The 26,471-nt window shown below is 37.2% G+C and overlaps 2 protein-coding genes across 4 annotated transcripts in view; one reads left to right on the top strand and one right to left on the bottom strand.

Annotated features, from left to right (window-relative positions):
• The window catches only part of LOC145988496 (potassium channel subfamily K member 18-like), a 617,809-nt gene that overhangs the window by 116,618 nt on the left and 474,720 nt on the right, over positions 1 to 26,471 (bottom strand). The gene's annotated exons all lie outside the window — the stretch shown is intronic.
• LOC145988497 (uncharacterized) lies at positions 2,125 to 12,307 on the top strand. The gene is made up of 7 exons (XM_083123362.1): positions 2,125 to 2,282; positions 5,061 to 5,225; positions 5,575 to 5,610; positions 7,137 to 7,254; positions 8,343 to 8,398; positions 9,032 to 9,089; positions 11,738 to 12,307. The coding sequence occupies exons 1-6, from the start codon at positions 2,238 to 2,240 to the stop codon at positions 9,065 to 9,067; spliced, it is 456 nt and encodes a 151-aa protein (XP_082979488.1). The 5' UTR covers positions 2,125 to 2,237; the 3' UTR covers positions 9,068 to 9,089; positions 11,738 to 12,307.

Here is a 26,471-nt window from a genome sequence, read left to right as displayed (position 1 = left end):
TGAATAAATAGGCTAGATGTTTCCAAGTCCAATTAAAAAGCTTTCATCGTGTAGCTATGATTCAACATATGTTGTTTATATCTCTTACAGCATAGAAAGGTGTTCAGAATGTTTTCTGTTACTAACAAAATATCTTGAATTGCCAAAGAAAATCCATAGTACATATAAAATTTTGATTTTTATCATCCTTCAGAGCAATTCGTTTTGTTAGAATTTATGGCGATACAGCGTAACTTACAAATACAACCATGTTTAGTTATACTTCAGGTAATGTGCTAAATTGCTGCTGTTATTCTTAACAAGAGCGTAATAAGCTTGTACTTACGTCAGCACGAAACCAATGAAACCATATTCGGATGAGCGACGAATAGCAAGAAGATCCAATATCGCCAAGCTCTTGAATTCATCTCATTCTTAGAATTTTCTCGCTGGAATTCAAGGCGTATCCAATTACAGAAACCTAAACGCAACACTACGCCTTTAGCATGTAAATATTCACCAAGTTTGACTTCTTATTCAACTGTGAAACCTGCCTGCATAAGAGAGACCTACCAGTTTCCTTTTCTGTTCTTTATTGATAATTACTAACATTTTTATGATCGTGATTAACAGTTGTCGAAACTAAGAATTATCCTAAATAATGGTTCTAACAAGAAACGCAATGTGCACGAACATGGTGATGGACAATTTGCACGGTAATAGTCATGGATCCCATTGTACCTGTCTACATAGTAAGCAAGTAACACCAAACTTATATGTACAGTAAAACCTCGTTAATCCGGACTAATGGAGGATAAGTTGACCGGTTTAACGAAAGTCCGGATTAACTGAAATAACCTAAAAGAACAGTAGAAAGTGCATTAAAACTCCGTTTATAGCAACAAAACACGTTTATTATGGTGTATTTAAAGGGCATAGGCCTAAATACACTATACAGTACAGTAAAATATGTAGCAATACTGTGCATACAATGTAGTACGTACATACATGATACCCAAATTATGATGATGTGCCCGACGGACCTGGCTCTGCATCGCTCGAAACTCTTGCTATGGAAGTCGGTTTGAAGTACGTGTCTATATTCTGTTGGGACAGTTTGAAATATATTCCCTGCGTTCAGTTTTTTTTCCTTTTGCCTGTCCGGATTAAGCGAAGTCCGGTTTATCGGGGTGCGGATTAACGAGGCTTTACGGTATAACCTTTTGTGCAGCTGATCCACAGTGAATTTTGACAGGTGACTGCATCCGGAATATTCAACGAACGTGGAGGAGACCGATATTGTAATTTTAATAGTTTGAGAATAAATTACCCTCATATGCATTAACTTGAATTGTCCTTGGAGCGTATTAATCCGAAATTCCTGAACACATAAAAAGTGATCGATGACTGTACAGTAGGATGCAGAAGTAGACTCTATAGCTTGTCAAATTTTCCATCACTATCTTCATTCAATATTGTCTTTCATCTTACGAGTTTTTAGGGAATAGATTTTCAAGTACGCTGCTACAGATGCTTATATTGCCATTTATTTCAATTCTTGAAGCTCTCACTGAGTAAAACAAAGTACATAAACATTTTGATAACAATTTACGTGATATTATGTATGCTTCCTACTTTACCTAAGGATTAGATATGTATTCAAGGTCTAACATCTGTGATAAGAGGAGTTATCCGCCAGAAAACTACGAAATATTACATATGTGATACATTGTGTCTTGAATCAGATTAATTGTTATGGTTAACGTTTATTCGAGGCATAACCCCTGAAAGATTATGTCCACAGTGTACAAACCCATGATTTTTTTTCATCATTGTATGATGAATCGGTCGCAGAGAACATTCACACTAGTGCAGGCCTGAGTGCTTTGTCGTGTAGGGTCTCCGTCAACATTCCATAGACGAACAGGGCAATGAAATATCCCTCTAGCGTTTGTTTAATGTCTGTGGCGAAAAGTAAATGAAGTATGCCACTTTTTTCCCATGAAAACGCGCCGATGTAGCATAATTCCACCTCCCACCTAACAATGCTATTAGAAGCTTAATCATTTCGCCAGCAGTCGTCGCAGTTTCTGCCAGTGGACATCTTGCCTCTGCAACTGTAGTAGTCTCGCACGATTACGCATCCATTAAACCAATTTCCCTGTTTTATGGCACGTTACGGAGAGGTTATATAGCGACGGTCAATTGTTTGCGGAAAGCCATTTGGCCGGAGATCTGAACACGCGTGGGACATCGACATGAGGCCTTTACTTTTTATTTGGTGTCTGACATTAGTACCAGGGGTGAGTGAGTGCGTAATATAAGCATGGCACAAGAGTCGGTACACGTAACTCATATATAAAATGTACTTTTTGTCCTTGTGATTTGTAACTTAGAAACTTTTGATTTGATTTCGTATTTAGCTTCGGTTTTCTGTCGCTTTTGGCTAATTGCAACGATGAGGATGAGAAGTGATATGATGAAATTTATGAAGGAACACTCACAAAGAACACCAATGCCCAGGCAGAGGTTCTAACTCTGTACCCCTGGCGGCGTAGCGCGCTGTGATAACTACTCTGCCACGAATGGAAACTAAAACATTAATAATATAAGCAGTTATGGTTGGCCGAGCAACTAAAAATTTAAACAAGGTTTGTGATTTCATTGACATGGTAAAGAGAAATGAAGTGTTAAAATTAATATTCATCATTATTTTCAGCATCGCAGGATACAAAGAAGGCTTTTAAAAATAAAGTTGGTGTGCATTCAATTCAATGTATGACCACAGCCTGCAATTACACAGAAAAAATCAAAAAGTTTTTTGTTAGTTCTATAAGTGCTCGATATGCTCGCTCTTACTGTATCTACTACACACAACAATTCTCCAACACACCCGGTGCACCATGTCTCTACCAATCCTGACAGAGTGTCAGGTAACGCAAACACGGACTCCTTCACGTACTCTCAAAACAAAAAGTTACGTCAGGAGAACGTGGAGGCCAAGAAAGAACCTGCTCACCGTTCGTCGCCATCTTACAACACTGATACGCTCTAGCGGCGACAGGCGGAAACTCGTTGCTGTTGGCTGTTAAGATTTGATGTCTCAAACTGCATTTTTAGTAACGTTGTTTGCTTGTAATTTGATATTTGCCGATTGCACAAAAATACTTTTTAGGATAAACAGAAAATAGATGTATTTTCCATCTTGAATGTTCTCACATGTCTATCTCGACAATTGAACACATATTTATGTACGTGTTTGAAATCACGAGTGTTAACACGGGAATATTACAGGTTATTTTCGGGAAACCCATTATATACTAAACGTTAATCTCAACCTACTATAAGCATTTTCTAGACTAACGAGCCTCTGGCGTTTGAACTCGCAACCAGTATAATTCTCTATGGGACTTGTTTCTTATGCTGTCCCTTTGTGATTGGCCAAAAGTGGCAAAAAGCGAAGTCGTCCTGAAATAAATGCACGGCTGTTCAAGTTTACTTTGTAATTGACACGTTAGGAAATTGTTTTAAAAATTAGGATTAAATGTGCAAATGCATTACTAAATTGGGAGAACCTTCGCATAATTCCCTGAATATATTATAATTGGAACAAATGCATTTTGTCCTCGCATTTTATAACGCTGAATTGAGAACGTTCTTCCGATTGTTGGTCACCAAATTTAGTGTTTTCACACTTTGGAATTTATATTTAGAAGCTCCTGTTCTAATGGACAATGAATTTAGAGAGTCCTCGCTTTGTTGAGCTTATTCGCTGGATGCTGAGTCAGGCCCGTAGCTAGAATTGATCTCCAGGGGGGGGGGGGGGCTCACGGGTTATCAGGGGGGGCTTTGTAAACCAAGTCCATTTTTTAAAAAAATTCACAGTATTAAATGAAGATGTGTGTGGGGGGGGGGCGGTCATTAACTTATATAAAATTTATAAATATACAGATACTACATTTTTCTATATCTTTAAACCATCTCTTGAAGTGTTAATTGATTGATACTGAAATCATCCCTTACAGTAATAGTTCCCAAACTTTTTCGTTTCACGGCACCCGTAGTGTTTCAAGATTTTTCCGCATCGCCCTAGTCAGAATGTGGGCCTATCTAAGACTTGCAACGCTCATTTAGTGTGGTTAGGTTGCTTGCCTTAAGGTAAAAAAAATAATCACATATTTCAAATTCGGAAACATTTTACATGTAAAAATTACTAAATAAGCAAATATTTAGAACAATATAATCATTTCAGTGAAAATAATGTAACATTTCGTGGCGCCCCTAAAACCCAGCCGCGGTACACACTTTGGGGACCACTGCACACTCAATAGTACTTAGGTGATACATTATACAGATATGTATATCACACACAAAAACTCACAATATTTAATCACATTGCTTACAGTACATTTCACCCCCGGCCGAAGCAATGAAACTCCCCTTCGTTCCCAAAACTAGGGAGCTGTTGACCTTTGATGCAGATGCGAAGAGAAATTGCATGATGACATCAAAGTAACAGGTTTCTGTCTAAACGGGAGGTCGCAACAGGGACAGTGAAGGTACAGATAAAGAAGCTCCCGCATGAAAGAACTTACAAAGTCTAGATAATCTTCTAAATTCTTGCCGCTACTTCTGCTCATAAACAAGATGGCCTAATGTAATAGCTGCTATTCATGGTCTGTGGATTTATCCTTTAAGTTGTGAGCTGTCTACATTTTCACTCTTCACTGGAAACAAATTACACAAAATAGTTTTACCTAATGTCAAAGGGGGCTGATGGCGGTGCCAGGGGGGCTGAGCCTCCCCTGGCCCCTGCCTGGCTACGGGCCCGTGCTGAGTTTAGAGCGTCCTCGAATTGTTGGATGGTGAAATTAGAGCGTCCTCGTTTTTTGGACGCTGAATTTAGAACCTCACGTTGTTGGATGACGAATTTAGAGTATCCACACCTTACTTCGCGCAAAGACTTCACTGTTTGTTCAGCTTCATTTGGAAAGTGGTGTCGATTCCGTGTTGTTGAAAAATTATATATTTTCTTCCAAAGTCTGATATTTCCGACTAATCACGCCTGTATTTATTTCTAGGCACTGTTGAACACCACGAAACCACCGACGACGAAAAATGAAGTTGCTACTAAGGAGGTTGACTGCAGACTTGACAACAAGATACTAGCAAATATAGTAGAAGGGGTGAAGAACTGCGTCATAGAGAACTTTCCCAGCATTCCCCTTACGCCGGACGCATGGATTGTAAGCAAAATATTTTTGGTCTCTTTCTTATAATCATTGACTAACTCAACAGTAGCCTACATTTGGGCAAAAAGAGGAACAACAAAACCAATCAACATTAATATAGCTGCAATATTATAATTTGAAATTTCGAAAATAATTTTGATGATAATTTTAATAGTTAGCAACAGAGGTCGGCAGCTCTTCCAACTGATGTTTACAAATACCAATACATAAATATAAACACACACAATTTTTTTTTTCATGGAAAACAAACTGGAAGATTACATGGACATAGAAAATAAATAAACGTTCTTTTTCATCGACATTTTAAATCGCTCTCATCAACGCATTTAATTTTCTTTTTCAGAAATACATCATGTGTATGCTGGATCAAATTAATGTGGTACGTATATGTGGTGGTCACAAATAAATTATTCACGGTTCTATTAACCTTGGTACAGAGACGAGAACGAGACACGCTTGCAAAATCTAGACAAAATCTTAATAACTTACTGACCAAGACTCTAGTACATAAGGTCCTAGGCATATTCATATTTCGGTTAATTAAAATTATTTACCATGCGGTCGGTTAAATGCGTATTTATTTCGATCAAGATACTATTAAGGATGTGATAAGTAGAAGGTAGCTAAAGATCAAAATGTCCTAAAACACAGACACAGCAAGAGAACAAGAGAAGATGCAGGTCAATTTACAATGTAAAACGCTAAACGTTTATATATATATATATTGTGAAACCTAAAGGGAAATTTAGACCTTACCGATGGTAAAATTGGTAAAATGGTATTGATAAAATGCAACTGTCGGATCGTTTTTTCTATCTGCCAAATTTGAAGGCAGCTTCTTTGATTCTTTGTGCAGCAAAGGCATTCCACCGTTATGTATGCGGCATTCATGTTATTAGACATGTGAATGGATGATAATAGTATAATGAATTGATTTCATAGAATCATGAAGTACTTGGTGGTGTCTGCTAACATATGAAGGATAGCATGAGTCTGATGACGCAGACTGAATGCATGAAAATCATAACGAAAATGTGTTACGCGTGTGACTCTTTAAAACTGCAGCAAAGTTCGACTTCATTTGTCCGTGAAGCATATGGATTACAGATGCTAATAATTTTTATTGGTGAAATATGCAAATTATGTGAATTCACAAATGTAAAATGTAAACCTAAATATAATTTAAAACAATAATAATTTCCAGATTGATTCATTTTGTTATTTACGTGGAGTAGGACCACTTTTCGTAAAATGCACCAGTACTGAAGTGCTTCTCTAAACGTGGTGCTACAGTAATTAAACGTAAAAAAGCGCTAGGCAGTGTATAATGTCCAATTAACGTTGCATGCTAGTATAGAACCATTGTCAATACGTTTGCGACAAACAAATCTCCAAGTTGAGAACTTAAGAAGAAGAGGCATACTCTTTGAAAGGCAAGTTACTTTCTGTCTCCCTCCGAAGTATCTCCAAAGGGGCAGACTAACTACCATCCCCTTCCCAAATATTCATCACTGGTTACAAGTTTTATTTCAAGTGGAAAGAAAAAAATACAGTAGGCCTACACGTCCAAATATTGGCAAAGATTAACAAAAGGTTAATTAGAATAGAAATGCACAGGAAGAATCCAATCCCAAATAAAGAAATTACTAAAAAACTGATTTTCTCAGGGGACTTATTTTTAAGCATTTTTGTTGCACCTGCGTTTATACTGCTAGTTTATGGAGGATATTTTTGAATGGACAATCATATTTTACTGGATCCCCCAAAAGTCAGGAAGTCAGCGAAATGGGGCTCACTTTGCGATTGTATAAAACGGCTTCCATGCAATAAAGTGAGTCTCTACGAGACTTCACCTCGAATCAAGGCTTCGTTACGAAATAAATTCTGTGCTGATGTGCTTTGCAGGTAGACAAGTTCCGGCCCAACCCGAAAGGAATGCGAGAACTGGTATTGGACATCACCGAGAAGGCTGAGGAGTACATATTCCTGATATTTGATACTTGGAGGGAACTTAGAGGACAACGTAAGCATGTTTCGCTTCTTCAACTTTCATTCTTTCGTGTAGGTACCTTCTAGGCTACCGGTCACAATTTTAAGACGCGTCTTATTCTTCAAGTTGGCTTCCTGTGGAAAATTTTCGGACTCTATGATTTCTAGTGTTCCCGTCTTCAGCTCCTCTCCTCTTTATATGCCATTCAAGCGCCCCCTCTTAAATTATTTTTACATTCTTACTTTATTCTATTCAATTGTGCAGAATCTTCCTTCAGAACATGTCCAGCTCCACGTTTATCATCTCTTCCTCACACTTTTACCAAACTCTTTTCTCCCATTTTGATAATTCTTCTTCTTTCCTTTTCTGCACTTCTTCTATCACTTTTACCATTTCCATTTTCTCACTTTCCTCCCTTCACTTCTATAATTCCCTTCCTCTGTCACTTTCGTCATTCTCTTTTCTCTTTCAGCATTGTCCTCTCACTTGTATCATTCACCTTCTCTCTCTTATCCTATAAAGTGCTTTATCAATCTTCATTTTGTCCTTTCTACCATATTCCTTCCCTACACCTACAGCTCAAATGCATGTTAGTCCTTGGTACTGCTTCATACAAACAGTCCACGTCTTAGATCCATACCGCATTACACAATTCTTCTCTTCCTTTCATCGTCACTTATTACCCTTAATTTTCAAACACTTCCTCTTTCATCCTTTTGCCTAGACTTATCCATAATTAAAAATGTGCAAAATAAAATACCATTACCTGGTTCCAGATTCCTAATATTTTATGGTAATGGTATTATATTTGTCACATATTTCATATTATATATAATGAAATGCACAGGTTACAAGCACACAAACCAGAGGTGAAGCGGAATAAAATTCTCCATTTTATCAAGTCGTGTTCGGTAATTATGTTCCGCTTATTCTCGAAGATGGAGTTCCATCAAATGATGGCATGGGAGTGATGATTAAGTTTTTGTGTGTTTGAATCCGTAAGTGAATAGTATCATATTAATTAATATGGCAACATAAACAAGAATATTAACTGCCATTCCTCGATTGTGGTGTTTGTGTAAGTAAACTGAGTTCTTAAATCGATATGTTCTTCTTTTCAGTTACCCAAGCAAAGTTCAATCTCCGCTTTTTAAGGAAGATACTGAAGAAACTAGGAGTACGTATCCGCTGTCGACATATTTTTTACATACAATTTAACAAAAACTTTTTTTTATTGAAAACGAATCAAGTATATATAAATTACTCTAAAAAGAAGATCAACAAAGGGATTTACTTTCTTATTAACGATTCTACAACATAGCACGCACTAAAAATATATACCAAGTTACAAGTCTTGGCATAACTGCTGTTCTCCTTAATTAAAAAAAATGCAATACAAAGAGCAACACTTAAAATTCAAGTATAATCTTTTGGATTCATAGTTTGGATATTTCCATATACCTCTCCACTGTGTTAATTGATACGTCAATATTATCACACAAAAAACACTTACTTAATTTGTGATAAGACCACATATACTTTTAATCTTAAGGATCTCGAAAATATTTCTGCACAAATGTGTTAACAAAAAATAATTGCATGCGCGTGTGTGTGTGTGTGTGTGTGTGTGTGTGAGAGAGAGAGAGAGAGAGAGAGAGAGAGAGAGAGAGAGAGAGAGAGAGAGAAGAGAGAGATATTACAATTTTCAATTTGCTGATGGAGCTCGAAGTTCAATATTATTAATAGAATAACGATATTAAGTGGCATTAAGTAAATGTACGCGAATTTAATATTCTTTACTTATTTTCAGTGCGAGTTCACTGACATTGGCAAAGCATTGATATAGAGGCATGCAGCCGAATGTATTGGTACGTGATGTTGTTTCTGTTATCAGTGAATACTTATAATTAGATTTCCTATTGAGGAGCAGACAAAAATATGTATTTAAAAACGATTTGCCATTAGTTTTAATTGATTGATTTGGTTTATTTTACTTCGCTTTTCTGCCACTTTTGACAATTTCGGCAAGATGAGGATGAGTGATGATATGATGAAATTTATGAAGGGACACTCACAAAGAACACCTATGCCCAGGCCTGGACTCGAATCTGTGACCCCTAGCGTCGTAGCGTGAATACGTGTTAATTCATTGTACATCAATCCCTATTTTTAAATGATTATTATAATTTCTTTATTTACAAACATTCATTGAAGTGGAAATAATTTTGAAACTTATTCTTAATAAAAATAATAGTTTAAAAAATTGGTTAGGACAAAAATAGTTATATTGTTTTTAAAATTAGAGTGAGTTATCAGAAACTCTTCATATAATGTATAAATTAACTATTATTGACTAGTACAATAACTTTAAGCGTGTAATGTTACCATCTGACCATTAGAATATAATTTGTAAATTCAAATGCTATAACATTTGAACATTATAACATTTATTTAAATAATAACATAATTACTTCATACTTAAAAATAAATTACTGCTAGTGAATAATATGTTCATAATAACTTTACTAACAATATTTTAAAGTTTTTACTACATAGTTTTCATAAGTTCTATTGCTCATGTCTTTACGCCGGCCCCGGTGGCGGAGTGGTTAGCACGTCGCGCTACGACGCCAGGGGTCCCGGGTTCGAATCCTGGCCTGGGCATGGACATTTGTGAGTGTCAATTCATCACTTTCATCATATCATCATCACTCATCCCCATCTTCGCAAATTAGCCAAGAGTGGCACAAAAGGCGAAGTAAAATAAAGCAATTCAATCATTTACTAATAAACATTAATCGTAAAGCCTAGAATTTTCTGCAATAATAGTAAATAACTACTTTAAAACTTTCATGTGGCAACTGACTTACACATACATTAATGTAACTAGTTTCGTAATCCAGAAATATTTATTTAGGTTTTGCTACAAATTTTGGTTGTTAACTTTTTACACTTCTGTTCGTGCCATTGTAACATAAGGCAATCGCAACAGTGATAATCAGAAGAGAGGCAAGGATAATGCTTCTAAGATAAGAGAAACCGGTTTTGTCCATGATGTTGTCGCCTTACGAGTTGTAAGGCACTGAATATTTAACGTTAACACATTTCAATGATAGTGAGTTCACAACGGTTTCAACACTGCAAATTCTAGCAGTACTTTCTAATTAACAATCTTCTGAATAAATACATCACATTTCTTTAACGTGTAGTAAGTTTATGCACAAATCAAACAGTTGGTACAACGGAACAAGACATACTCTTCTTCTTTTTATTTTTGGCCCACCGCGTATTTTTGAGATTTCTAGCCACAGTTGCCAAGTTCCAAACTGTTGATGAATATCTTTCACTATTGACTTGTTGAGTGCTGTTGTCCATTGTGTTCTTATGATATAACGACTTTGTGAGGTCTTATGGATTTAAATTGTCGTGAGGGTCATGGCGGTTTAGATTTTAAACCTATGTTTTCGAGCGAAACTATAAATTATCCAAATAACTGCACTACGAGGTTCAGATATTAATGTAGTTCAGGATATCGGAAATGGAACCTGTGCGTGTTGTAAGTTTTTATATAAAGAGTCTCGGTTTTTGTTGCCTTAAGTGACATTCGAAAAATAAATGGTTGAGTGTTTGATTAGCATCTCCGCACTGACAGGAGGTTGATGGCACAACCTTTAAACGAGCCAAATGTTGGTTTACTACAGCCTTTACGCATTCTTAATATAAAAACAACCACGCAACAACCACCACAACATATTATTTAACAACACTTGTTATGAATTTTCCATTTTTGCTAATGCCAAACCTGTTAAGTCACCTGAAACAAGAACTGTTTAATAAGGTATAGTCACAGCCTCAAAAATGAAGTGCATTGGTAGCTGTAGAAACGTCACCCTGTGCCACACTTAACTAACTAAACTAACACTCTAGCTTTCTTAAACCCGAAGGTATATGGCTGCAGCAACACAAGCCATTCATCTGTCCCTATCCTGGGCAAGATCATACAATCTTTTCCATCGTTACTGATTTCCTTTAGGTACATCTCAACCACACTTACGTTACTATTTGAGTGAAGATTCAGTCATTAAGAATGAATCATATGTACGTATTCAATATAAATAGCATATGTAGACAAAATATTTCGTCAAAACATACCTCCTTAATAAAATGAGCAAACTACTATAAATTAATAAATAATCTCAGTGCTGCAAATATGTAGCTTAGTATCTATAATTGTTAAGTAATTAAAGTCATACATATGTTTTTTTTCGTTAAAAAGCTGTAGTTGAAGCTTTACGAAGCTCAGGTTTTAAAGATTAAGGCCTTGAAATTTATGAAACACACCACCACAATTTATTAAGTTGGCTTAGAAAGCGTGTTGATTCATTCTTTCTTTTTAAATTTAATTTACAAAATTCAACAAGTTATGCGAGAAGTACATGGAGAAGGTTAGTCATAACTAATATTACACGCATTAATTCGTCAGATTATTAACATTATTTTTTTCTGTTATTTACAGCACTCCAGAAGTTGTGAAAATGGTTGATATGTTCAGAATGTCCACATAAGTTCAAATATCATGTCTATATGCTTATTGGTGTCCTTCAATTTGTCCTGCACCGTACACCATAGTGCAAAATATTCATCGTCGTAAAAAAATATAATTTTTTGATATGGTAATCTAAGTAAACTGAATATTATTGCACAAATCCTAACAAAAATCTTTACGTTGGCAGAAATAAAGCTGTTTTTATCAAATTAGTTTGCCAATCATATAAGCTGTAGCTCGTGAGATATAACTGTTCTCTCAGACCACCAGAACCTCACCAGTACTTGCTAAGTCATGGCGATGGTCGGTCTTTTGATTTAGGTATGCACTATTATAGCAGCCTTCTGGTATGAAAGAAACACAGTTATTCCTTATGCATTATATAAAAAACAAAAGTTGAGTTCTATGATTTCAATGATTTATTCTACTACTACTACTACTAATCATTATTATAATTATTCTTCCGAACTAGATTGCTACTTTTACATTGTAGCCTCTTGTATTTATCAAAATATATGTACGTTGTACATTGAGCCACAATTGTAGTATTATTAGCCCTACTGTCAGTAAGAGTTTTACAAGTATTTATAGATCTATGACTTGTATACAAGTGGTATACAAATGTGCCTTCAATAAAATCAATGTATAAAATATAACCAACAGTACTAATAATTATTGTACTATAATACAAGATTATATTTTTTTTCTGTTTTTTTAACGTTTAGATATTGAAAGGATCACACTAAATATACGCCACTTAGGTTTACCTATGCAAACTTACTGCTTACTGTTTCTTATTGAAATAATAGCTCAAAGCAGTGACGGCGATTAATGGGGGCTGCTGCCCCCCCCCCCCCATTTTTCGCCACTTTTGCCCCCGCACTATGCTAAACTTTATCTACAAATTGAAATATACTGTCTTTTCACTCCCAGTTTTGGCACCTTCCCCCCCCCCTGGTTTTGGAACCCAATCGCCGCCACTGGCTTAAGGGGATGAGGGACAATTTCGCAGCAGTTGTTCATCTATTTCAATGTCGTCCGAATGGGCAAAGAAAAGCTGGTGTTCAATAGAGTATGAATTTCTCCACATGTTGCAAGTGAAAGTGTTTTTCAAAGTTGATTATTAAGCTAGATACGATGTTTGAAAAATATGATGAATAAGAATTTTCAGAAACCCATGTATTCCTTATGAGGAATCAACTTCAACTTAAAGTTACGGCTAATCAAATGGGAGTTTCGACAATTCTGCCTGTCAATTACTACTTCAGTCTGTCCTTTTTTCCGTTGATATATTTTTCTATGCCATCGTAAGTTTGAAATTCTCAAGAGAACAAATAAAATAATACTTCCATAAGAGCAATGTATTTCTCCTTGCCTCCTACGGCCATCCTGGCAGTGTTGCCAAACCTGATGCACATAAAAGAGCTAAATTTCACCGCAAACTGAGTAAAAACTTTCAAGGAGCTAGATTTACGAAACTGGATAAAGTGCCTCTTGGGGCAATTTTAGGTGTAAAATGAGTGGGGGTGTGGGTGAGGGGGCGCTGTTATTACAGTTAGCTTTAAAGTAATGGCAATTTATTCTTAGTTTTCACCGTCTAGATCCGGCGGCATCACCCATCTCAATAATCCAGCGATGGTCCAATGAAATCGAAAATAAAGTATTCCCGGATAACAATATTACGTCCTCTTCACGTCAGCCAAGATGCTATAAACAAAAGTAGCTGGGGATGTAAGAGGGGGTGGGGCGACGCAGCCAATATATCAATATCACGTCACGTGCAAAATGTATACTTATGACAGAAGTTGTCTATGTAAGCCGGAGTCAGTGATGGCATCATATTGGGTCAGGGGGCGGGTGCCATAGTTCACAGCCAAATGAGTGCACGAAAGAACCAGATCTGGTTCCAAAAGAGCGGAGCGAAGCTGGCAACAGTGATCGGCAGCTGCCGAAGAGAGAAGGACCTCCCCCTTAAAGGCTATTGATTGGAGGTTGGGTGAGCTCCAGAGCAGCGAAATTGTCGGACAAATTCCCACGTGGAATCAGCTCCCTGGAATTGAACCAGGGTCTCCCGCTTGATAGTCAAACGCCATACATGCTGAGCTGAACCATTGCTAAGTGTATGTTTCTGAGTTTTTGATTCAAGTTATGCACAGATAGCCTAATCGGGACTGGAACTACGGTTTAAAGTTGAATCCGAACCGCTATGTTACTCCTCCTGGTATCGAACCTGGGACTTCTTGAAACAAGGTGACGACATTACCACTACGCCATCGGGGAGGCCCAAAATATGAGTGTGTGTGTTGCATGTGTGTGTGTGTGTAAATGTACAAGCACGCACATCATTTACTTTCGATCTCATCACCGAGGTTCCTGGACCCCATTGTCGCGATTAACCAAAAGTGGCCGAAAAGCGACGCCAAGTAGCTAAAATGAAAATACTTTCATTGTAATTCGAATTCTGATTATTATATCATTATCTTTCTAATTGGTAAGAAGGAACGAACGAACAGTAACCGAACACACCAGGATCATTATTGATTCACCTGCTACGTATACTCTCAGTTTCATTGATTTTCTGCGTATATGAATGTATGTATGTGAAGGAGATGGTTCTTGCCCACAGATAACAAGCAAAGCTGCAACCTAATAAAGTATTTTTGTGGTACTTCCTGACCAACGTTCGTATCGGATTTTCCAACCGCGCAGTCGTGAAATATCGCTTATAAGTTTCCCTGTTTTTCTCCCACTTGGGGAAGTACATGGCACCCGAGCCGCAATACTTCAAATGCGTCTCGGACAAAGTTGGCAATACGCCTGGAAGATTTCTCGGGAAACAAAATTGTTCGCAACAGGAACTGAATCGCGAGAAAACGATGTTCTCGGTGCACACAGACAGGGCAGGATATAATGTATCGCCGCGCCTAAAGATGTCGCCCTTGCCACACATTTCCTGTACGGTCTTGCGGACCGTAAAACCACTTGTCTACTACTCTTTACCTTCATATTACCGTTTTATTCCACATGAACTGGACAATTAATTCTTAAGACGGGGATTAAGACAAAGTACTCAAAAGTCAACCTCTATTCCAACCTCTGGCAGACTTAAGCTTAACGCCCACTGAGACGTGGCAACAGAACTTCTGTTGTCTGCTTCTATTGAAATCAAATGGCGTAACACCCACTACAGGGAAACGCGCGGAATGTCCGTGCCAGAAGTCTGCAGGATATCTTAAAGGTTATCGCCCACTCAGACGCCGGAAACTGGTCTGTTGCGTTCCGTTGCCGCGCTTCTCCGCGTCTCATTGGGCGTCAAGCTTAATGACATTTTGACGCCTGGACACATAGGCAGAACAGTGGCCATTACTAATATCATCACTATTTCTTTCTCTTAAAAAATTGGTTAATACATTTTCATCTCATTTCCGTAAAAATGAATGAAAGCCCTAAGCATCTCCACCACGTATCATTCTAGTGAATGATGGGATCGAAACCTATCACTCGCACAATAAATCAATGTGTGATGTAGCTTATTCATCATTCATCCTCATAAATGATGAGAGCACTTGTCATTAAGATGTCAAGTCTAAATGCTTGGCTGCGAAAGGCAAATCTAAAATAGACTCTCTAAGCAGTAGTTGTATTTGTGGTGGGGACAGCACCACTTACAAGTGTAGAAAAGGCGAGGCTATTTGATTGAACAATCAGATTTGCTTACACTTAAAACAATGCCAAGATGGGGCCTGTACCCCAATTCTTCAGGTGTGATATGCTCTGATTTTTAAGAAATTCTGAATTTCTAGTGTAGAAAAGGCGGGACAGTGCCACTTACAAGTGTAGAAAAGGCGAGGCTATTTGATTGAACAATCAGATTTGCTTACACTTAAAACAATGCCAAGATGGGGCCTGTACCCCAATTCTTCAGGTGTGATATGCTCTGATTTTTAAGAAATTCTGAATTTCTAGTGTAGAAAAGGCGAGGGCTCAACAGATAGATTTACTCATACTTAAGACAATGGCAAGAGGGGCTTATACCCTAATTTTTCAGGTGTGGAGGTTCGGGTTTAAGTCCTCATAAAATATGAAGCCTCCCCTGATGGCAAAATGATAATATTGTTGTCTTGTAAACAAAAGGCTCGGGGTTCGAGTCCTGATAAAATATTTAAGATTGAAATACATGTGGCAAAATAATATGTCCACAAGTGAGATTTTGAATAATTACTGCTAGTTGATAGCCCCCAAATCTGAAACCCCCCCCCCTCCTCTGCTCACACAGATTCGGCCATGTGTGTAAAAGCTATATCTGTGTGATTGTTGTTTATAAACTTGTCAAAAATATGGCTTTTTTGTATGAAAACATGCAATCCTGAATACAATTCTGGTTTTGTATTGTTCTGTTAATATAAACACAAGTGAGACTTACAGAATATTTATTGCACAGTTCAAAATCCAATTTTGAATTGTATTTAGTTGATATAGAGATGAGGTTTTAAACCTGGTGAAGTGTGTTGCACATCAGCAAAACTATCACCAAAACCTAGTTACTGCTGTTGTTTGGGTATAAAAGCACCAGCTCAGCCACTAACTGCTGAACCCAACTGATATTTTTTATTAAGTATAAAGTTTTGAATTGAAGCCCAGAAAATCTTATATAATAAACAACAAGAAAAAATGCCAAAACAAAAATATTGCAATCGGTGTAATAAAAATATATCTAGTTCTCATTGGGCTAGGCATTGCCGTATTTGTAACTCTAAGAAATGCAGAAAAGCCACAAAAATGTGTCCAAGATGCCATAAAATATTAAGCAAGGCATATTATAAATGGCATAAGTGTAATTCTTATGTACAGTCATCAATATTGCCCTCACAACCATCCACTTCTGGTCTGAAAAGGAAACATGAAGCACCTGTTAATGCTGGACCTGCAAAGCAGCCACGCTATGCACCCATCCGTAGCAGTTTTAATGCCCAACTCAGGGATTATCGGTTTGTATCAGAGCCAAGATGTGGAATTAAGAATTTTTTGAACAGTAAAAATTCTGATCTCCAGGCAATTCTAAATGCACAAAATGGCTCTTATAAGCTCTTCCTCAAATTGTTTGTACAATATAAGAAACCAAACGGCACAAAATTTATACATCCCCACTTAACAGAAACTGTACCGGTATATTCAAATACAAATTTAGACAGAATAATAAGCAGATTGATGGATCAATTGAATATGAAACACTCTGAATTTGCAGCAAAAGAGTCCGGATGGAGCCTATGTGGCTCTCCGCACAGGCTCTATGTTAATATTTCTGAATTCAACCCGTTACAAGGATCTACATATCTGCCATTACCTGCTAATATCAAAAACAAAAGAGCCGTGGTCAATATTGAAAATACTGACCAGAAATGCTTTTGTGGTGTATATTAGCTGCTCTGTTTCCAGCTTCAAGAAATCCTCAGAGAATAAATTATTACAAACAGCATGAACATGATTTTGACGAGGCAATGGAGGGTTTGGAATATCCAATGTCTGTTCAAAATATTGATAAATTTGAAAAAAGGGCCAGGCACATCGATGGCAAACAATTATCTATTAATGTATTTACTTGTTCCACTGGCAATTGCCCGATAGCACCTCTCAGAATCAGTACACTTGATGATGAATCTGCTATTCCGATTGATCTGCTCTTAATTGAAGGGGATGGCACATACCATTATACTCTGATACATAATCTTGAAGCTTTGGTGAGAACACAACTAGACAAATATAAAAAAATATTTAAGTTGTGCAGAAGATGCTTAACTGTTTTTGATGGTAGAAAAATGGTGAATGGTGTTTGTGAAGAGAGTGTAGAAATTGCTAAAAACAAGTTAATTGAGCATCTGAAATACTGTGGCAATCATAAACCTGTTCATATGGTAATGCCTAATCCAAGTGAAAATTGCAAATTCAAAAAGTATGAAGCCTCGTTGGAACACCCAGTATATATTGTCTGTGATTTTGAATCGAACCTCAAACCTTTTGCATTCTGCAATCCAGATCCTGAGGAATCTTCAAGTACACCATACCAGCTGCATGAACCTTCCAGCTTTTGTTATGTGGTTATACGGGATGGTGTTGTTATTAAAGAATATTCATACAAGGGACCAAATGCCATCAAAATATTTGCACATAGAATAGAAAATGAGTGCCGTGACATAGCATCTAACATCTTATTAATATCAAAGCCTATGTTGCCTTTAACAGAGGAACAGATTGAAGATTTCAACAATGCAGAAAAATGCCCGGTATGTGATTGTGAATTTTCAGATACAAATATCAAGGTTCATCACCATTCTCATACAGATGGTAAATTCTTAATGGCCCTGTGTAATAGCTGCAATATTCAGATCAAGAGACCAAGATTTATCCCCATATTTTGCCATGGAGCATCCAATTATGATTTCCATCATCTGATCAGGTACGAGGGGTTTGAGAAGCAGAATTTAAATATTTTAGCTGAAAATGATGAAAAATATATATCTATTAGCAAGATAATTAAAGTTGATGGTGTTCCTATTCACATAAGATTTCTTGATTCTTACAGATTTTTATCTGCTAGCCTGGATACACTGGCCACTCAATTACCTGATGATCAATTCAAAATCACACGTGCATTGTTTCCAAATCAGGACCTGAAATTAATTAGGCGAAAGGGTGTATATCCATATGACTATGTTACAGATTTTTCTAAATTTGATGAGTGTTCCCTGCCACCACAAGAAGAGTTTTACAGCAAAATCAGAGGATCTGGAATCAGTGATGAAGATTATCGCCATGCTCAGTTGATGTGGAACAATTTAAATTGCCAGACATTTGGTGATTATCACATGGCATATTTAAAACTTGATGTCACCCTCTTAGCTGATATATTGCAGGCATTCAGAAAATCTTCCATGCAAAATTATGGACTGGACCCAGTGTATTTTTACAGTGCCCCGGGCCTAGCATGGTCCGCAATGTTTTTCAACACCAAAAAGCTATTGGATCTGATCCACGATCAAGATAAGTATCTGTTTATGGAGGAATGTATAAGAGGAGGGATGGTGCAATGTTCCCAGAGATATGCCAGAGCAAATAACAAATACATGCCTGATTATGATCCAGCACGGCCATCAAATTATATAGCGTATGTAGATGCCAACAGCCTCTATGGTTATGCCATGATGGATAAACTGCCATATGCAGGGCTTGAGTGGGTTGAAAATTTCAATATTGAAGATCTTAAAGATTTTGATGACAGTGACTATGGCCTATTCTTAGAGGCTCATCTGACAATTCCTGATGATTTGCACAATAAATTTTCTGATCTGCCCCCAATTCCCGAGGTTCAGTGCTCACCTGGCTCTAAACAGAAGAAGCTCATGATGACCCTGGAGCCAAAACAGGATTATGTCATATATTACAAAAACCTCCAGTTCCTGATGAAACATGGTGTTCAAGTAACCAAAGTTGGCAAAGTCTTAAGGTTCAGGCACTCAAGATGGTTGAAACCATATATTGATACAAACACGGAGCTTCGAACATCTGCAAAGAGCCAATTTGATAAGAGCTTGTTTAAATTGATGGTGAATTCTGTGTATGGCAAAACAATTGAAAATGTCAGAAAACATACCGATGTTAAAATAATTACTGACCCCAGCCGGAGCAAAAAATTGGTTGCAAAGCCCAACTTCAATTATAGAAGAATTTATGATGAGCACATGGCTCTTTTCAACATGATGAAAACAAAGATCAAATTTGATAAACCTATTTATGTAGGGGCTGTGATATTGGAATTGTCCAAATTACATATGTTAATATTGTATTATGATGTGCTGAAACCTTTTTATGGTGATCGTGTAAAATTATTGTACATGGACACGGATAGTTTTATTCTTGATATTCAAACAGAAGATGTTTATCAAGATATTGCACAGTCTGAATTGTTTCAATACTTTGATACCAGTGAACATACAAGGATTCAACCCCACAACAAAAAGGTGCCTGGCAAGTTAAAAGATGAGACATGTGGTGATGTTATTGTGAAATTTGCTGGGTTAAGTGCCAAGATGTACACTTTTGAGACATGTAGTGGTGCTGTTGCCAAAAAGGCCAAGGGCGTTGGCAAAGTAGCTGTGGAAAAAGATCTCCAATTTGAAGATTATAAAAATTGCATCAAATCCCAGAGTTCAATCAGAACATCAGAAAATAGAATTCAGAGTGAGGATCACTTATTGACTTCAAATATTGTAAGAAAAGTGGCTCTGGACCCACATGATGATAAGAGATGCATTTTATCATGTTGCATACATACTCTACCTTGGGGGCATTGTGATTTGAAAAATGGGAAACAATGCCCAATTACAGAGCATGATTTGAAATAAATAAACATGCCTATGAACTTATTTGGGTTCAAGAAACAAGGTATTATGGAGCTACCAACACCACAACCCTCTCCTGATATGCTGTCTAAACTGAGTGGCTTGTTAATTATTCATCTGAACAGCATACTTACAGATAATGATGATGAAACAGGCAAAACATTGTACATATTTAACAATAATTTAAATCATTACCAATTACCTGTAGGTGGTCAATTGCAATTTATTACAACCCCTGAGGGTGATGTCAAGATTTCAGTAGGGAGAAATATTTATAGAATCAAGCACTCAAACATGATTTCTGGCACTGTATATACTGTTTCTGCTGGTGACTGCTTATATATTGAAGTCCCTGGATCCTATGACAAGCTTATACCTTTTTTTATAGAATTAAGAATCAGATACTCTATAATAAATAACCACTAAAATAAAAATGCCTAACGATATATTTGGCCATACAAGACATGAAGATCACAGTGATGAGATTCTTATGCTTGATGTCAGAGTCAAGAAATTAAGAAGTGATTTGCAAGCTTTACAAACCACACTGAATGCCAGTCTTCAATTAGAAATTACAAATTTACAATCACAATGCATGGACCCTCTTCTTAAAATTGATTCTGAACTCAAATTATTGCTTCAGAAATATACTGATTTGGCCACATTGGATAATTTTCAAAGTTTAGAAGAAGCTGTAGCAGCTCTTCAAGCCAAATTTAAGACCCAGGCCACCAACTCTGAGCAATTGAAACAGCAATTAGAGGAACAAATAAATAATATCCAGGCACAACTCCAAACAATTGTCAAAAGCATAAAATCACAAGAAGATTTTGATCTAGTGATTTCCACTCTAAAGGAACAGATTCAATCACTCCAAATACCTAATCTGGATCCTCTGCACAATGCCATAGCCGAGGTTAAAGAAAAAATTGAGACACTTGAAAATTTTATGAACAATTTGCCATCTTCTGATGCTTTGAATGCAATAACTCGGAGTGTTGCCAACATCAAGCTGCAACTTGAAACATATGAAGATTTTGGAAAAATTCAAAGTACCATAACCCATCTTGAAGGTACAATAGCAGCAGTGCAAAGTGATTTGGCAAATGTACAAGAAACTCGCCTGCCCGGTATTGTAGACACTCTTGTCAGTGTCCAGCAACAGATCACAAAGCTTGAAAACCTCAACACTGAATCTGAACTATCTCATTTTCATCATTTGATTGATGATATTCAAACAAAACTTGAAATTTTACAACAATCAACACCCACTCAGGCAGATATAGCCCTGCTCCAAAATGCCATGCAAAATGTGGCTGATGCTTCTGAATTAAACAATGTGAAATTGGCACTTGAATTTTTGCAGAATACAGTATCAAATCTTCCCACATCACAGGAACTTAAAAATATTAAGAGAGCTGTGAATAGGATATTGAAATCAGAAGATATCAAGAATATCCAAGCAGAGATCAAACAACTCACTCAGACAGTGGCCACTCTTCCAACCAATCAACATATTAATGAACTGCATGCCCTGTTTGAGGATATCAGAAGACAGGTCCATGATCTTACTGCTCAAAATTCAAAATTGGCAGTTGTTGAAAATTTGCAACAAATTGTAGCTAATATCAAGCAACAGCTAGGAACCATGGAATCCAATCAAGCAAATGCTTTGTCTGTTTTTGCCACCCAGCTACAAGAGATTGTGCAACAATACAAAAAACTTGTTGTGGACATAAAAATAAAGCCAGGCCACGATGATGTTGTTAGAACCATCAATGAGCACCTTGAATCTGTAACAAGCAGATTGCTTACAGCAGAAAAAGAAATAACGGGCATAATTGAGAATCCAAAACATACAGTAATTCTTGAATTGTACAGCATCCCCAACAAAGAATATGATTCGCCATTTACACCAGGTGGCAAAATATATATGCTGTCCCCTGCACAATTTTATTACCAGTTTTTTGTTGGGGGCACATTGAGACCAATCAAGATCAAATATTGGCATCGACCACAGGCACATCACTACCCCACCTTATCGATAACAAATGCTGACAACAAAGCAAAAATCACCAGTGTAGAGTTAGAGGATTTTACAGACCCCAATACATTAGAAACAGCCTACACTGAAGATGATGGCACTTTGGAATTTAAAATACAAATAGGGGACAAATTATATTTAGAAAATCCTGTAGTATCAGCTGCTGAACACCCCATAGTTGCAATATTCTTGTTTACATATTATGTCTAGACAAATTATTGTTGATGAACTACACAGGCAAGCCCGACATAATTATAAGAGACTTCCAGTAGTCACAAAAGGCATAGATGATTTATGGCAGAGCGACTTGATTGAGTTGTCAAGTGGACAGCTGAAAAACTTAGACAAAATCAACAAGGGCTACAAGTATCTACTTACTGTGATAGACACATTTTCAAAATTTGCCTGGGCTGTGCCACTCAAATCCAAGACTGGAAAATGTGTTACAGAAGCCCTCAGGACAATCATCAATCATTCAGGAAGATCACCCCGCTATTTGCAAACAGATAATGGCAAAGAATTTTATAATTCTGTGTTTCAACAATTTATTAAAAGCCAGGCAATAAAACATTACTCGAGTTACAGTGACCTCAAAGCCTCAATTGTAGAGAGATTCAACAGAACCTTAAAAAATCTTATGTATAAACAATTCACCCTGCAAGGTAATTATAAATGGATTAATATTCTTCCAGAACTTCTACATAAATATAACAACTCGGTCCATTCCACAATCAACATGAAACCCTCTGAAGTAACTTCATCTGATGAGCAAAAATTGATCAGGACTGTTTATCATCCTAGATACCAGCCAACAACAAGAAGGGCCAAATACAGGGTGGGCGATCAAGTAAGAATCAGCAAATATAAGCACTTATTCAAGAGAGGCTTTACGAGAAACTGGAGCACCGAATTATTTACAGTGGTTCAAGTTAAACCCGGGACCCTTAACACATATATAATAAAAGATCACCGAGGAGAAATTCTCAAAGGCAGGTTCTATGAACAAGAGCTCAGCAAAACTAAACAGCCCGACACATATCTCATAGAAAAAATCATTCGCAGAAAAGGCAACAAGTTATTTGTCAAATGGCTGGGTCATCCGGAAAACAGCTGGATCGATGCAGACAAAGTGATAATATGAGTACCTGGGATGTTATAAAAAGGCTGCCAGAACCTGAACAGCAGAATAAGAGAAATGGCAACTTGCTGCCTGATAATATTAGGTGTCTTATTGTTGGGCCATCTGCTTGTGGTAAAACTACACTAATGGTTGATAATTTTTTATTGGCACCCAACTGGTTAGACTGGAAAAACAGGCACTTGTATGTTTTCTCTAAGAGCTTGGAACAATTAAAATATCAGCAGTTGATGAAGCTATATGATGGATTGGATATAGCCACTTTTGAACCAGATGTTAAGCCACTTAATGAATGTCTCGATAATTCTGTTGTTGTGTTTGATGACGTTATACTGGATAATCAAAACAAGGTTAGAAATTTCTTTACACAGGGCCGACACAAAAACATAGATTGTTTCTACCTGGCACAGACTTTTTCCAAAATACCGAAGCAACTGATCCGAGACAACAGCAATTTTATATGTGTGTTTCATCAGGATCATACCAACCTCAAACACATACATGATGAATATGTAGGTGGGGACTTGAGCTACAATGATTTTTCCAAGTTTTGCAGCAAGTGCTGGAACCAGGACAGTTATGGGTTTGTCACAATTGATATGACAAGAACACCTAATACTGGCAAATACAGAAATAAAATCAACGATTTTCTAGACGTTGAGACATAAATAAACAACCATGAAACGACCAGTCATTGATGATCTTAAGTTAAGAGATTATCTTGTAAAAAGATTTAAGGGATGGAAATCAGAGAACCGTGGAATTTATGAAAAACACAAACAAACAGAACAGCCTGTCATTGATGCTATTAATAATTTAGGTAAGAATATCAAAACTGTTACAGAGCAAAATCAAGATTTGATCACGGAGCTTGTACCTGTAGCTGCAAGGAACATATTAGATTATCCATTCACCCCACTTTCCAGTATTCATACACCTAGTCCTGTTGCTCCTCGAAGAATTGAAGCTACTCTGGATCCTATTGAATTGGGTCTTCTTGCTCAAAAATATTTAACCACACCTAAAGACAACAAAGATGAGGTGTTTGGCTTATATGCCGACACAGAGCTTGATGGCAGCATTATTCATAGAATTGGTAATTTCAGAGTAACTTTTATGGGGGATGATATCATTGTTTATTCAGAATCTCGTCTCGGAGAAAAAGGTGCTTTTGTTAAGTACCCCGGCACACCTGGATTGTGGGAACTGATGACTAGGAAGAGGCCTGGCAGCTATACAGATCAAGATTATGAGCACTACAAAGAAATATTAATAAAATCAGATGCTCTGTACCAGAACAATGATCCCACACAAAAAAGAGTCAAGTCGAGCAGTGGAGCAAAATACAATAATTTAATCAAGCCCATATGGTCACAGATCAAGACTGGCAGTGGAATCAAACAATACAACACCCTGCCCAAAGAATTTGTGTGGGTTGATGATGTCAGGAAACTTGTAGATAGGTTATTGGTGATAGCTGGGGAGGAAAATGCTGGGAACTACAATTTTTACAATGAAAAGGTTGGAATTATGGACATGATAAGCACCAAATTATCTAATTTTATAGTGAATGACCCTAAGGGGATTGGATATCTCATAAAAATTATTAATACTCTACCACCTAAATTTTGGAATATTTCTGAGGGTCGGGGGCTTGTTAATGACATTATAAACAAGCTGCCATTTGAACTACACATTCCAGGCTATCAATATTGTGGTCCCGGCACAAAATTGGACCATAGATTAAACAGGGGTGATCCTGGTGTTAATCCCCTAGATGCTGCTTGCAGAGACCATGACATAGCATACAACACACATTCTGATCTTGACAAGAGACATGTTGCAGACAAGAAATTAGAAGAGGCTGCATTTGGTAGATTTGTAAGCAAAGATGCTTCTTTGAGTGAAAAAATAGCGGCATTGGGGACCACCATAGCTATGAGCACCAAACAAAAACTGGGGTGGGGGTTGTGAACATGTATATAATAAACCTACAATGAAGGCCAAGGGTGTTATGTATCAAATACCTTATGCAGGTCTCAAATCTCTTAAAACTATTGACAGTCTTTTGACCAAAAAGCAGCGCAAGAAAAAAAGCTCTTGTCTTGCAAAGGGGCATGGTATGAAATTGTTACTTAGTACCCCCCAATTAAAAAAATTACAGCAATCCAGGAAAAAATCACATGTAGGGGGATTCATATTTACTATCCCTGCCATCTTAGCTGCTCTCGGGGCTGTTGGGAGCTTGGCCGGGGGATCAGCTGCCATAGCAAAAACAGTAATAGATGCCAAGAAGAATAAGGCAGAATTAGATGAGCAGAGGCGCCATAACCTGGCCATGGAGAAAAAAGGCAAAGGTGTTAAGAGAGCCATGAATAAGTTTAAAAAAAACAAGAGCCGCTTACAAACCAAGATATTGAAGCTTTAATCAAGCCATTGGGTATCAAAAATTTTAGGGGTGTGTACATGTCTGATTCTTTGCCAGAGCAACCACTCAACAAAGAGTGTGGCATTGTTAATTTGGATGAGTACAAAAATCAGGGCACTCACTGGATTTGCTATCTTAAATATTTAAACGATGAGGCATTTGTGTTTGATTCATTTGGAGGTGTTCCACCTGAAAATTTAATAAAATATTTAAAATCAGCTAATCTTTATTACAATAATGCCCGTGTTCAAAACTTCAAAGATGTTAATTGCGGACATTTGTGTTTATCCGTTCTCAGATATATGTCTCAAATAAATAAACCATCAATTGAAAATTTTCAAAAGGCCTTGTGGTATTTGAAACATCATGGGGGTATTCCATCTCACCAGCCAAAATTCAATATTGAAACTCAAATTGCATGATGACATAGTGTATCCCAAAACAATAGCTCTCAGGGCATTTTACGGCATGTACCTGATCCCTAATATTACACACCACAACAACACAATTGCAGTAGGGGATCAAAAAATTGTCATCACTCCAGGGCAATATAATCTGTCCACTCTAAATGCTCAATTACCCAGAGGTGTAGTGTTAACTCAAAATTCTGTCACTCACAGAGTAGAGATTGTATCTGCTACAGAAACAGTGGATCTGGGTACTATAGGAGAGCTGTTAGGCTTTGAGAACAACACAAA

This window comes from Lepisma saccharinum, chromosome 6 (assembly GCF_977018435.1).
Source record: "Lepisma saccharinum chromosome 6, izLepSacc3.1, whole genome shotgun sequence".
NCBI lineage: Eukaryota > Metazoa > Arthropoda > Insecta > Zygentoma > Lepismatidae > Lepisma > Lepisma saccharinum.
The sequence above is the reverse complement of the archived record's forward strand: the minus strand, read 5'-3'. Positions and strand labels throughout refer to the sequence as shown.